Genomic DNA, 12,091 nt, shown 5'->3' on the forward strand with positions numbered 1-12,091 from the left:
GCTAGATCTAGTGGCAGCGGCTCGACAATGAGGCATGGGTTCTCAGTGGAGAGCCCTTAGCGAGTCCCGTTCATTTGATTTGATGAATCACGATGGTCTTTAGCAGAATGACGCAGTGACCCCCGTGGGGCTACAGTACACTGGACCTCACGCACTCATATTCCCTCCAGGCTTCGCTACGCTCAGGGCTTCCTCACAACACGCCCACCAGTGATGCCATTGCCACTCCTGGGCGGTGGACACGGGCGTCCACGACCACCTTAGGGTCGAGCCCGGAGGCTTTGGCATTACAGTCCTGGACGCTTTATTTCCCCGGATGCAATGACCCAGGTGCGGTTTTTTTTGTCTGCGCAGAGATCTCAGGCGTTTGCTGGAGGAATGAGTGTTTACGGCACGAGAATTTCCATGGGGGTTCCAGATCAAAGGGCCCTCTTAGCACATTAGCCAGGCTTCGTTCTTTGTAGCCCCAGCGCTTCACACATCAAGTTTGCCGCTCGCAACCTCACGATCGCCACCCTTTGTCTTCAGAGGTTGTGGAACTGCAAAATCTGAGGCTGAACCCCTGAGAGATATTCATCACGCGTAAGGAAGGGGGTTTCTCTCCTTTGGAGACAGGAAAGTCCGATTGAATGCGCCGCCATCTTGGGTTGGCTCCACAAACCAACCGAAGATGCGAAAATCTAGCACTGCAGATCCTTGGAGCCCGTGTTTGATGGAGTTGTTGGGTCAATGAGCCTGGTTTTGACAGCGTCCCGATTGAAGATGGGAATCTTGGCGTCTCGATTGCCACTGAGCGATGGGTCCCAGCAGCCATATTTGAGTTTCGTTGTCCGAAGCAGCAGCAGCAGCAGCAGCAGCAGCGCTTTGGCCGTTGGTTTCTGGAGAATGAACCCCTGAGCCACTTGAGGGCGATGAATTTCCACGTCATCAGCTCACGACGTTGGCCGCCTTATCAACCGGCGAGAAGCTGTGAAACACATCGAGCCCAAATTCTGCGGGCGTTTCTCCTCGGATCGGACATCGCCTCGCCCTCGCCATGACGATCGTGAGCTCCCGGATGCGCCGAGCCCAGTCTGACGATGGCAGCGCAACCCAACATACCCATCCATCCCATGGTTACACACAATCTCAGCCTCCATCACGGCCCTCTCGGAGCCTCTCTCTCTATCTCAGGAGCTTACTCTACACCCACTTTCCGAAAGTGAGGCTCTCGTCAACACTTCAAAGGGCGGTGAAAGCTGATGGTGTTGGCTCGGAGCCTACGATATTCAGCCCCTCCCATCCTTCTCAGCGTCGTCATTCCTGAGTGGTCCTTCTCCTTGCCAACTTTCAACCGGTGAAGCCGACGATCAAGTTGTTGCACAGCCCGTTGCCTAACCAACACCCTCATGATTCTTCGCAGCCAATAAACAACATGCCGAGATATGCGCCTTTCAGACACCCACTGCACACTGAGAAGTATCGAAGAAGTACTCTCGTGTCGCCCATTTCTCGCAGCAGTTCAGTCTGCGAGTCTCACTTGCTCCGCCTGGAAGGGGGGTCATATGAGAGCGATGAATGCATGCCATTCGCGCTTCCTGCAGAGCGCATGCGTGTCATGACCCTCTTAGCCCGGATCGAGAGCGCGCTGAGCCTCAACCTCGGGGCGGTCAACGGGAGGATTAGGCACAAAGTGGAGGCTGATGGAGTGGGCTGCTGCGGGGGGCCGGGTTTAGCATCGTGGATTAAGAGACGGGATCGGAGATTACGTCGACGTGGTGATGTGGCTGTTGGTCGAGGAGAATCTTGGCGGAGATGCGCGCTTGTGGATGTTGGCTGCGCGGGTAAGAGGATCAATCAGAGTGAGTCTTGTTTCCAGTGGACATCACTGGTAGAAGATCCAAAGGACTCGATATAATACTTTGGCGAACTCGGCGTAAGAGTGCTGGAGCCAGCCTGGCCGTTTTTGTATCAGTTGCATGTTCAGCCTCGTTGGTTCTGGGCTATTGGACAACCTTATGTTCTCAGCATGGCCACCTCAGGGACGCATTCAGGTTACAAATACTCAAGACGATACTAATAGAAGATGGAAGCACTTGATCACGCCAGATGAGTCTTTGTCGGAGTCTTTATTTGACCATGTACGGAATTCAGGGCTCTTTGATACCAATGTTCTTGGCCAGTGGAAACTTGGAAATATGTGCTCTCAACTCATGATTCATTCCACCATCTATGTAGCCAGACTGCCTACAATCACCAACAAGTCCGTTTATATCATTACTCCGAAAAGCCCACGTTACGCTCCGTTTCGATACACCTGTGCACCCTGATTCCTGAAACCAATGGTATCCCTTCGTTGCAAGATCATCAAGGCCCGATTCAACGCCTGCTCACTGTATCCCTTACCATCGACCATCTCCTTGCGCAGCGTCGCCAGACTGGTGCTCCAGCCGATGGGGAGTCGCCGCTTCAGCTCTGCCTCAATGCGGTTGACTTCTTCGTTGAGCTCACGGCTGCCCTGGTTGCTACCCTGGTTGACTGCATCCATGGTGGAGCACAGGAACAGACGGATGGCTTCGTCTACGTGCACCTCGGTTGCGATAGTAGAGAGGGTGAGTTTGGCGAGGGACTCAGTGATACGGACGATGGCTTCGAGCTGACGGACCGTGATGGGGATGGAGGAGCGAGCGTTAGCTTCAATCTCGGCGGCATGGACCTGCCGTCGGATGGAAACGAAGTGAGATGAAAGTTTCTCGGCAGCCTCAGGACTAAGACGGGGAGCGCATCGACTACAACGTGTTAGTGGTTGAATATGTAAGGGGAAAAGGACGAATTGGGGACATACGTTCTGCAGTAGGTCAAGTACTTGCGCATCCGATCGATAGGGATTTCGGACTCGGTGACCTCTTCGGCACCTCGGCCGTCCATCTGGATGCTGAGAACGTGCTTCGCCATTTTCTCATCCTTCTCGCGGCTGTGGTCATCCTTGACGATAAAGATCATGTCGAAACGAGACAGAATGGTAGTCTGGAAGTCAATGTTCTCTCCAGGGGTTTTCATGTCATCATATCGACCAAAGATGGGGTTGGCGGCCGCCAAAACAGATGTTCTGGCGTTGAGGATGGTGGTGATACCCGCCTTGGCAATGGAGATAGTCTGCTGCTCCATGGCTTCGTGGATAGCCACTCTGTCTTCATCTCGCATCTTATCGAACTCGTCGATACAAACCACACCTCCATCAGCCAGGACCATGGCGCCGCCTTCGAGGTAAAACTCGCGGGTCGAGTGGTCTCGTTGGACTGAAGCCGTCAAACCAGCAGCAGATGAACCCTTTCCGGAAGTGTAGATGGAGATGGGGGCTGCTTTCTCCACAAACTTCAACAACTGAGACTTGGCGGTACCGGGGTCACCAAGTAGCAGAACGTTGATGTCACCTCTTAGCCTCATTCCATCCGGCAAAATCTTTTTGGAACCTCCTAATAGGAGACAGAGGATGGCCTTTTTGATGTCACGGTTTCCATAAATGGACGGTGCAATGCAATCTGCCATGATGTTGTAAAGGTCTGGTCGTCTGCTCAATTCCAGAAATTCCTGCTCTTCCTCTTCGGAAAAGGTGGCAGCGCCCTTGGCGGACTGGTCAAGGTCGGTTTGGATGCCAACCGCTCGGAGGTAAGGCGTGCGAATGGCTACGGCTCCACCATTCGACGAGTTCTTTGAGGCCTTGTTCTGGTAAATCGAGAAGATGCCCATAACAGTACATCTCGACCCAGGGACGACTCGGTTGGTTAGATGCCTGTCGGCGGAGATGAGGACATGTCTAGGCAACTCTCCCACGGGAACCTGGTCAGGGGCTTCCTGAAGCTTGATGATTTGCTGGTCGACGAACAGTGACTTCTCATGCATTACAAAGTATGGGTCCAGAGGACACTTCGGTGTTGGGTCGCTCGGGACTCGGGTGCGGCCGCATATTCGAGGCAAAGTAACACCTGTAAAGCCACCCAAGATCGGGATGGTCTGTGTGTGTTGGCAATTCCGACATTGGAGGTGAAGCTCTGTCGCCTTTGATGACATGACCGAGGCGCCAATCACGATGCCTGGTACCCGAACCAGTCGGGCGATAGTCATCGAGTCAAGGTTTCGGATAGATACGTCGTCGGCGTCCGAGTGAAGAAGGAGTTGGTGCTCGGGGATTTGGGCCTTTGGGTCGTGGGGGAAGACGATTCTGTGTGTGCACTTCTTCAAAGCGCCCTCAAACTATTCCGGGGTGTTAGTACGTGCGCCAAAGGATCGGGATATGCATGCTCTGCTCACCAGCGGGATGATCTCTGCGGGCTCGGACGCCAACTTGTGCGCCAGCTCCTCGTTGAAGTTGATCAAATCGTTGATGTTGACATCGCAGTAATACTTCTTCAGCAGCGCATTTTCTCGCAGCTGATCTCTGTGTAGGGGGTTAGCACGGCAGAGCTAGAGGCCTAGGGTCGAATGCGCAAACCTGTAGACGAAGTTGTTGTCGAGTCGGAAGTCGAGAATGAAGGTCTCGAGCTGGGTCTGCAGCTGCAGGCGGGTGTCGCCATTTTCGCTGAAACTCGGGTCAAAGACTTGGGCAGAGTAGACAGATTGGCGATCCATTGCGACGTAGGCGTGATGTATCTGAACTTGCTCTTTTGTCGTCTGCGTGCCCAAGGCTGGAACTGACGGGGGTGGTGATGCAGATACTGTGGAGATGTTGGAGGGGCTCGCAGTTGACCAGTTGACCGAGTAATTTAGTTAGGTCTTGTCGCGAACAAGGACGCGACCGCGTCAACGCGTAAATTGATCCGGTTAGTCAGCTAACCCCACTCCAAGGCGCATCAGCTCTCGTATCTTATCTTCACGTGTTTCCAGGGGTAAGCTGAGCTGTCGTGGCTCCAACGCATCCGGGCTAGGTACAATGCCATAATTGAGCTGCCTAATGATGACGATCTATGCGCTCTTGTCTTGATTTCTATTTAACATCTCCTAGATTTCACGTGTCGGTCGCCTGTGCCAGTTCTTGTCTTCCCAGCGATGATACCCTTGTAATTCGCGAACCCGGCCGTCAACACAGTTGTCGGCGTCTTGTCCTGCCTTCGCCAGGCCAGCATCAACCATGTTCACTCACAACGCCGCAAAATCCGTCGACAATCTATCAGCTCTGTCCCCCATAGGCCGCGGGGAGCTTCCCTTCCATAGGTCAGTGGTGGAAGAGTGCGCATAGGACTTACCGCTGACAATACCGAACGTAGCGGCGGTAGACATGGCTCCGTCCATCATCGACCGACCTCCCGACGCGGATCGACAGCGAGCTCGATCCATTCGGTAGGGGGCGTATTGGATAGCGCTCCCAGCAGTTGGGCTGCTTCTGTTTACGAGTCGAACCATAATGGTGCGTCTTCCAATTCCGGATTTGCAAATATGCGCCCAATATTAACCACCAAGCAGCCATCTCGACCCTCCTCCAACCTCCTATCGTCCGAACTGGCCTTCAACCTCACACCTCAGCGCCAACATCGAGCGCGCACAAACCCCCGACAGCAAAAGACATTCCCCCGGTTGCTCTGACGAATATTCCCCATGTCGATGTCGAAGAATTTAAGCCGTACCTGTCGCAGGTTGGCACCTTGTACGAACAGCTTCGAAGAATAAAGGAGAATGACGACGACGCCAACAGCACCCAGCGGTTAGCGAGGCAAGAGGAGCAGGTGGACACGAGTGGCGATGCGTTTCTAAGACCCGGACGCCCTACGCGCAGGAGCTCAACTGCGTCCCTCTCATCGTTAAACTCGAATGAAGGCTCGAGTCCCGTCCGGAGACCCAGCGCCAGCTTTGCTCGGAGGTCTATGCAAGGTCCACCCCCACTGTCGACGATTCCAACTGTTTATTTCGACGATGAATTCCATCTTGAGAACCCAAGGACTTTCGATGTTGTCAGCGAGCGATCGGAAGTCATCCGCCCGGCCAGTTCGGGGAGCGGAGAGAAGGGTGCAACCAATGGGAGCGCAGCTGCGCCCAGGAAAGCTCTCGCCACGAACGCAATTTTGCAGGAGAAGTTGTCTTGGTACATGGACACAATTGAGGTCCATCTTATCAATTCAATCTCAACTGCATCTACCACCTTCTTTACGGCCCTTGGGTCTCTCAAGGAGCTACACTCGGAAGCCGCCGAATCTGTCCAGAGGATCAAAGGCTTGAGGAAAGAGCTCGAAGCTCTTGATGAGGAGATTGCGACGAAGGGTCTTGAAATCGTCCATAAGAGACGACGACTAGAGAACCTCAAGCAGCTCAACGATGCTGTCCTGCAACTAAGGCAAATTGCTGACGGTGTCATGGGATGCGAGGCACTTGTTGACCAAGGCGAGGTGGACAAGGCTCTCTCGAGCATTGACTCATTGGAGAAACTAATTGCTGGCGAACGGGATCCAGCCGCTGACTATGAGTCTGAGATGCAGTTGCGAGATCTCAGGTCAGCCTCCGCCTTGCAGGGCGTCAATGCCGACCTCGCCACGCTGAGATCCCGCGTTGGAAAGGCATACGAATCTAATTTCCAAAATATTCTGATGCGCGATCTTCGAAACCACTCTGATTCGGCGTCCACACCAGAGATTCTACTCCGCTGGACCAACGCTGCAACCAGGGCAAAGGGTGGTCATGCCAGGTCACCATCAGTCTTCCCAGCTTACTTAGCGGGTACCGATGAGCTTAAAGCACAGCTTTTCCCTTGTATGGTTGGATTGCACCGCGCCAAGCACATTGCGGCAGCGACCATTGCATACAGGGAATCTGTTCTCCGAGAGATTCGGAATCTGATCCGACGACCGCTCCCGAGCTCCACTGACGACGACAATGAATCAATGATGTCAGTCTCAACGGCGAGCGGGGGCCGGGGTCTATCAAACCAAGAAAAGTCGTCTATTCTCGCGCGAAACTTGCGAGCCCTGGATCCCGAGGATGGCGAGGAGTTACTCATCAAAATATATGTCGGAGTCACAGAGACCCTGAGGCGGTTGACAACCCAAGTCAAGGTGCTTCTAGAAGTTACGTGTTCCCTGACGGATTCGCCACAAGGGGATGGGCTCAGGTCCCCCCCAGTGCGATCACCCATATCAAGCCCGAGGCCTGATCGGTACCCAGGCAATCCCATGAATTCAACATTCGAAGCCCAGGAGGAACTTCACAAGAATCTTGACGTTGCCAACCTCCTCGGCCAGGCCGTTGATGTCGCAATTGAGAAGATTGTCAAAGTGTTGAAGGTCCGAGCAGAGCAAACAGCCCATCTTCCTCTGGATCTTTTCCTGCGATATTTCACACTCAACTTATACTTTACCAATGAGTGCGAGTCGATATCTGGCAGGAGTGGCACGCCCTTGAAGACCGTGGTTAATGGCCACATCAAGGATTTTGTGCAGAGAAATCGCGATGTTGAGATGCAGAAGCTTGCACAAGGCATGGAATCTGACCAGTGGAATGCCAAAGATTTCAGTGACGACAACGCAGAGATCCTTGACATTCTACTAGCCAGCAGCACGCGGGATGCCGCCAAGTGGACAGAAAGCAACAAGATATACATGCCTTATTCCGACACAGAGAAGACAGAGGGAGAGACAGCTGCCATCGAAAGCAATGGAACTAGTAAGGAAAAGACGCGAACCGCAACTATTGACTCGGAGACGTTCATGCTCCCCAAATCAGCAATTCTTTGCCTCGAGGGAATTGCTAAATTCTCACATCTCATTACCGGGATTCCGTCGATGACGCTTGACATCGCGACTTCCTTAATAGCATATCTGCAGCTCTTCAATTCTAGGTGCACACAGCTCATTCTGGGCGCGGGCGCAACTCGCTCGGCTGGCTTGAAGAACATCACGACAAAACACTTGGCCCTGGCGTCCCAGGCACTCTCGTTCATCGCGACTCTCATTCCTCACATTCGCGAGTTTGTGCGACGTCATGCTGGCTCCGGAGCAAATGTTTCCAACCTCATGGGTGAGTTTGACAAGATCAGGCGACTCCTCCAGGAGCATCAAGACAGCATCTACCAGAAGCTTGTCGATATTATGAGCGGCCGAGCCACCATTCACTGCAGGAATATGAAAGCCATCGACTGGGACGCGGACGGTGCAATCAGTACTCACCCGTACATGGAGACTCTGGCGAAGGAGACAAGCACACTACACAGGGTTCTCACGAAACACTTGCCGGAGACTTCTATCCAAATGATCATGCTTCCTGTCTTCTCCAGCTACAAAGAGCAGCTTGGTTCAACCCTGGAAGACGCCGAACTCAAGACAGAGGCGGGTAGACAAAGGCAAGACTACCCAGTCATTGACAGGCGGTCAAACCCGTTGCTAACATCTTACTAGCATGCTCAACGACATCGACTTCTTCGCAGCTAAGCTTGGGAAGCTCGACGGGTTCGGTGACACTGGAGAGTTCCTAGAAAGGATAATCAAGGCTAAGAAGGTCGAGGTGGAAGCACCTCCTGCAAACTCAAGCGCTCCTGAGCCCCAAGAAGATAAGCCGGAAGAGGAGGCAGAAAAGAAGTCAGAGGAACCCGCCAAGGATGACGAAAAGAAGTAGTCTTCAGCAGCAACCCAGTTCCAGAGATCAACGTGGCAGTCGAGGTGGTGGTATGGCCCGGGCCACAAGGCCGTGTTACGATAGTTATGTGAAAACACCATATTCTTGTACGTAGAATGCTATTCACATCCCATTGGTTAGCTACGCTACACCGCATCCCGCACTGAGGCCATGTGCCGATCGCGACAAGCCCACCAGCAGCAATCCTTGGTGGCCAACTTACCTTGTCACTTGACACCTTCTAGAGTCGTACGGCTACGGGATCATATTTCGCCTTGGCGAGAACCACAGCGCTGGGTCCTGAATACTCCGACAGGGGCGTCCCGTTGGTGCCACGCCACGCCAGCCAGAATAATTACTGCCGCCGAGTCTCAGGACATGTCACGCGCTGTGAGACGTCTCACCGCCGCCGTCCCAGCGGCTGAGCGACGCCAAGGACTCTGCGGCACAGCGAGATTTCGTCCCCGACTGTTGCAGACTGCCCGACCATGGATCTAGACTCTTCAGGGCGATAGGCGGCCGCGGGGGAAATGAGCAGCGTTGCTTGGCGATGAGACGAGCCACGATGGCCTGCACAATTTGCGCCAAGAGATTGCACCCCAGGCACAACGATCGGCACGATGTCGAAATAAGGATCGCGTGCGAGTGACAGTGGGAACAATGGCAATGGGGCCTTTGTTGGTTACACCGTCCCGGGGATCATGCATTTTACGACTCGGCGCTGGTGACACCGCAAGGGGTGGTGGAGATGGACGATCCGCGATCGGCGACAACAAACAAGCCAGGAATAGCAACAATGAGGGGAACCTGAACTTTGTGCGACGAGTTCTCAATAGGATAACTTACATTTTATGCGAGGGGGGGATGAGATGTGCAACCCTCTGTCGTCACTCGGTCAGTATGGTGCAGCTGCATGTCTGACGTGCCCGACGTGCTGAGCAAACCTTCCAGGGACAGGGCAGGTCGCACGACGCGAATAATGGTGAGGCAAGCGGGCGGGGAAACCAACAGAACAAAGCGTCGCTCCGGCCAACAGATCGTCATGATCTCGAACTCTAGGAAGATCGACATTGTGCAGTCACATGAAAAGCATGTCAAAGAGAGTTCAAAGTGTAGATCCAAGTCTATGTTCATTCATCCCAAAAAGTATCTTTTCAAGGGGTTCACAGACCCCAAAGTATATACAAAGAATCTATCAAAGTTCAAATGGTGTTTCAATGAAAGTGAGAATTTTCCAAAAAGTAAGGAGTGCCAGACCCAACCCCCCTTGCTGATCTGTGATCAAAGAGGCATCAAGCCTGCGACAAGTTGGGTTGGTGAAGAAGGCGAGACAGCGAGTGCAGCTCGCATCAATCCCCAAAGGGTTCTGTGTTGGAGTTTTTTGTTTTGTTCCATCCATAAGCGCCGCCAGCCGCCCAAAGTCTATAACCCGGGTATCTTGTAATGGGTATGTGAAGGGTATGTCAAGTGTCAAGGGTAATGTGAATGTGCTCGTGTCATCGTGAAGCGACGCTCTGCGTCAAAAGAGGAGGCAAGGTGGACATAAGGCGTCCAGGCAAAGCGACGAAGACGCTTAGTAGACGGAGCCGGCACCCAGAGTGCTGATGAGGTCGACCTCCTCAGTAACCTTGGTCTGGACGTCGTCAGGGAGGTAGTAGGCGTTGTTGCAGGGGAAGACGTCGCAGCCAGACATGGGCTCACGGGTCTTGACGGGCCACATCTGCTTGACGTTGTCGTGGTCGGCAGGGTTGACAATGGCGGAGACATCGAAGTAGGTCAGGCCGCCCCAGCCACCGAAGGTGACCTCGCCGAGCATGCCAGGGACGCTCTCGGCACCCTCCTGAATGGCGTAGTAGTTGCCAATGTAGCCATCGGGGAAGGTGACAGTGGTGTTCTTCGTGCTGTCGACAGTGACGGAGTCGATCTCAGCGTGGCCAGCGCTAGGGGTGAAGACGATGGTGCGAGTGACATCGTCAAGGGTCCAGAAAGTGACAGTGTTGGCGGCAACAGTGGTGGCGGCGGCAGCCATGGCCAGGAGAGCGGTAGCGAACTGCATTTTGAAGTTGGTTGGTTTTGTGAGGTTGGTTGTTTGTTTGGTTGGTTTGTCGTCAAGACAAGTAGATGATTTCAACGGTTGATAAAGGACTGAACCAAGACGTTTAGATCAAGATGCTCCGGTGAGATCGAGGACTAGCTCGCTGCTTCAGGGGAGATGTTTGCAGGGAAAGTGATGAGACTCGGCTTCCAAAGGAATGAGAAGCGTGGAGTATAGAATGAATGATAGTCCGAAGACAGAAGTGTGAAACAAATGACAGTTGTGGGTAACGAGAACGAACACCAGAAGGAGGTACGGGTAGGGAGGCCCGTTTTATAAGCACATCTGAGCCCGGACATCTGGGAACGCGTCCCATCTCGCTCAGGGCCAGTCTCTCGCCAGATCAGATTTTGTCAAGCAAACGTTAGCGCCTCAGTGGAGCAACAGGACAAGGTCCAGCGAGGCGATGCTGGCGAGACGGGGTCGGTGCCCGAGCTGGAGGACACCCGAGTTGCCGGCGCCACCATTGGACGCCCCGGCGCCTCCGGTGGGCCACCAACACAGTGAGTTGCGAGTTGCGGCACAGGGTTGGCAGAAGTCACTTACGCCCGAGACTCCTCTCATCTGCGTGGGGAGTTGTCCCGTCGTCTAGCGCCCTGGTGGTGTCGTGGTGGTGCGTGGTACGTGGTGTGGTGCGCTCCCGTCCAACTGCCACGCGCCGCCCTGACATGACCACCCACCCGCCAGGAACCTGAAGCCCTTTGTTTCAGGGAGTGTCTTTTTTTGGGTCTCACAATAGCCCGCTGCTGATGAAAGCGTTTCCCCCTATTATTTGCCGCCTGGAATACGACCTTTGTTTTCAGAAACACTTCCTCCACCGTTGGCCCTCCACGAGGAGTGAACCATGCGGCAGGATTGTTTCCCACCTGGCCCATCTACCAGATCGAAGAGGATGCGGCAAGGAGCCGTGGGATTCGGGGAGTGGGGGCATCGATCCGGCGCCTTGGGTACATGAGCGCGTACCGTATGAATTCCACGAGAGAGGAGACAACAACAGTCCCTGGCCAAGCAGCCAGGCACATGCCGGACAACAACCGCTGTCAGCCCGGGACTAAGGCAAGGGGCAAGGGCAAGGGCATGGCAGAGCTTGCGAAGTGGAGCAATGCCGCGAGGGGTTGAGCCAAAAACCGCTCTTTTTTTCTTCTAGCTGCATCCCTCATCAGGCGCGAGGTTGGCTGCGGCCCATCATTGGTCCAGCGATTGCGACCAGTGCCTGGTACCTGCGCGAAGCCAGGTGGACGGCTCTCACAGGCTTGTTTCGAAAGCCTCCGGGGTGTGTGTGGATGCGCACATGGAGGCCAAGCCAAGGGGAAAATGTCCGTCAGCACTCGCACAAGGCCGATTGAATAAGACCTTTGTACACTTACAGCAAGGTCGCCTGCAAGCACTTCACAACGCACGTACTAGTACACACCGCTTACC

General features: G+C 54.0%; 5 protein-coding genes across 5 annotated transcripts; 3 read left to right on the forward strand and 2 right to left on the reverse strand.

The window, feature by feature from the left end:
• Positions 1-1,171: 1,171 nt before the first annotated feature.
• On the forward strand, positions 1,172-2,109 carry BGZ61DRAFT_162625 (uncharacterized protein). The gene has a single exon (XM_046237478.1). The coding sequence runs from the start codon at positions 1,415-1,417 to the stop codon at positions 1,895-1,897; it is 483 nt and encodes a 160-aa protein (XP_046108357.1). The 5' UTR covers positions 1,172-1,414; the 3' UTR covers positions 1,898-2,109.
• A 166-nt stretch (positions 2,110-2,275) lies between these two features.
• On the reverse strand, positions 2,276-4,608 carry BGZ61DRAFT_344198 (MCM2/3/5 family-domain-containing protein; the record flags this gene model as incomplete). Its single annotated transcript, XM_046239675.1, has 4 exons — positions 2,276-2,768; positions 2,825-4,233; positions 4,291-4,417; positions 4,472-4,608. 4 exons carry the CDS (start codon positions 4,606-4,608, stop codon positions 2,276-2,278), a joined length of 2,166 nt encoding a protein of 721 aa, XP_046108358.1.
• Positions 4,609-5,107: 499 nt separating this feature from the next.
• On the forward strand, positions 5,108-8,574 carry BGZ61DRAFT_528840 (Vps54-like protein-domain-containing protein; the record flags this gene model as incomplete). Its single annotated transcript, XM_046253319.1, has 4 exons — positions 5,108-5,190; positions 5,244-5,383; positions 5,440-8,329; positions 8,358-8,574. 4 exons carry the CDS (start codon positions 5,108-5,110, stop codon positions 8,572-8,574), a joined length of 3,330 nt encoding a protein of 1,109 aa, XP_046108359.1.
• Positions 8,575-8,660: 86 nt separating this feature from the next.
• Positions 8,661-9,284, forward strand: BGZ61DRAFT_162683 (uncharacterized protein). Its single transcript, XM_046237479.1, has one exon. The coding sequence runs from the start codon at positions 8,746-8,748 to the stop codon at positions 9,070-9,072; it is 327 nt and encodes a 108-aa protein (XP_046108360.1). The 5' UTR covers positions 8,661-8,745; the 3' UTR covers positions 9,073-9,284.
• Positions 9,285-10,147: 863 nt separating this feature from the next.
• BGZ61DRAFT_528841 (DNase1 protein) lies at positions 10,148-10,630 on the reverse strand (the record flags this gene model as incomplete). The annotated part of the gene is made up of 1 exon (XM_046253320.1): positions 10,148-10,630. The coding sequence occupies one exon, from the start codon at positions 10,628-10,630 to the stop codon at positions 10,148-10,150; it is 483 nt and encodes a 160-aa protein (XP_046108361.1).
• Positions 10,631-12,091: the final 1,461 nt, after the last annotated feature.

This window comes from Ilyonectria robusta, assembly GCF_021365365.1.
Source record: "Ilyonectria robusta strain PMI_751 chromosome Unknown BGZ61scaffold_4, whole genome shotgun sequence".
Taxonomy (NCBI): domain Eukaryota; kingdom Fungi; phylum Ascomycota; class Sordariomycetes; order Hypocreales; family Nectriaceae; genus Ilyonectria; species Ilyonectria robusta.

Bases quoted from the DNA above. Each gene is read 5' to 3' on its own strand.
- BGZ61DRAFT_162625 (XM_046237478.1), top strand. From the start codon at position 1,415: ATGCCGAGATATGCGCCTTTCAGACACCCACTGCACACTGAGAAGTAT.
- BGZ61DRAFT_162683 (XM_046237479.1), top strand. From the start codon at position 8,746: ATGTGCCGATCGCGACAAGCCCACCAGCAGCAATCCTTGGTGGCCAAC.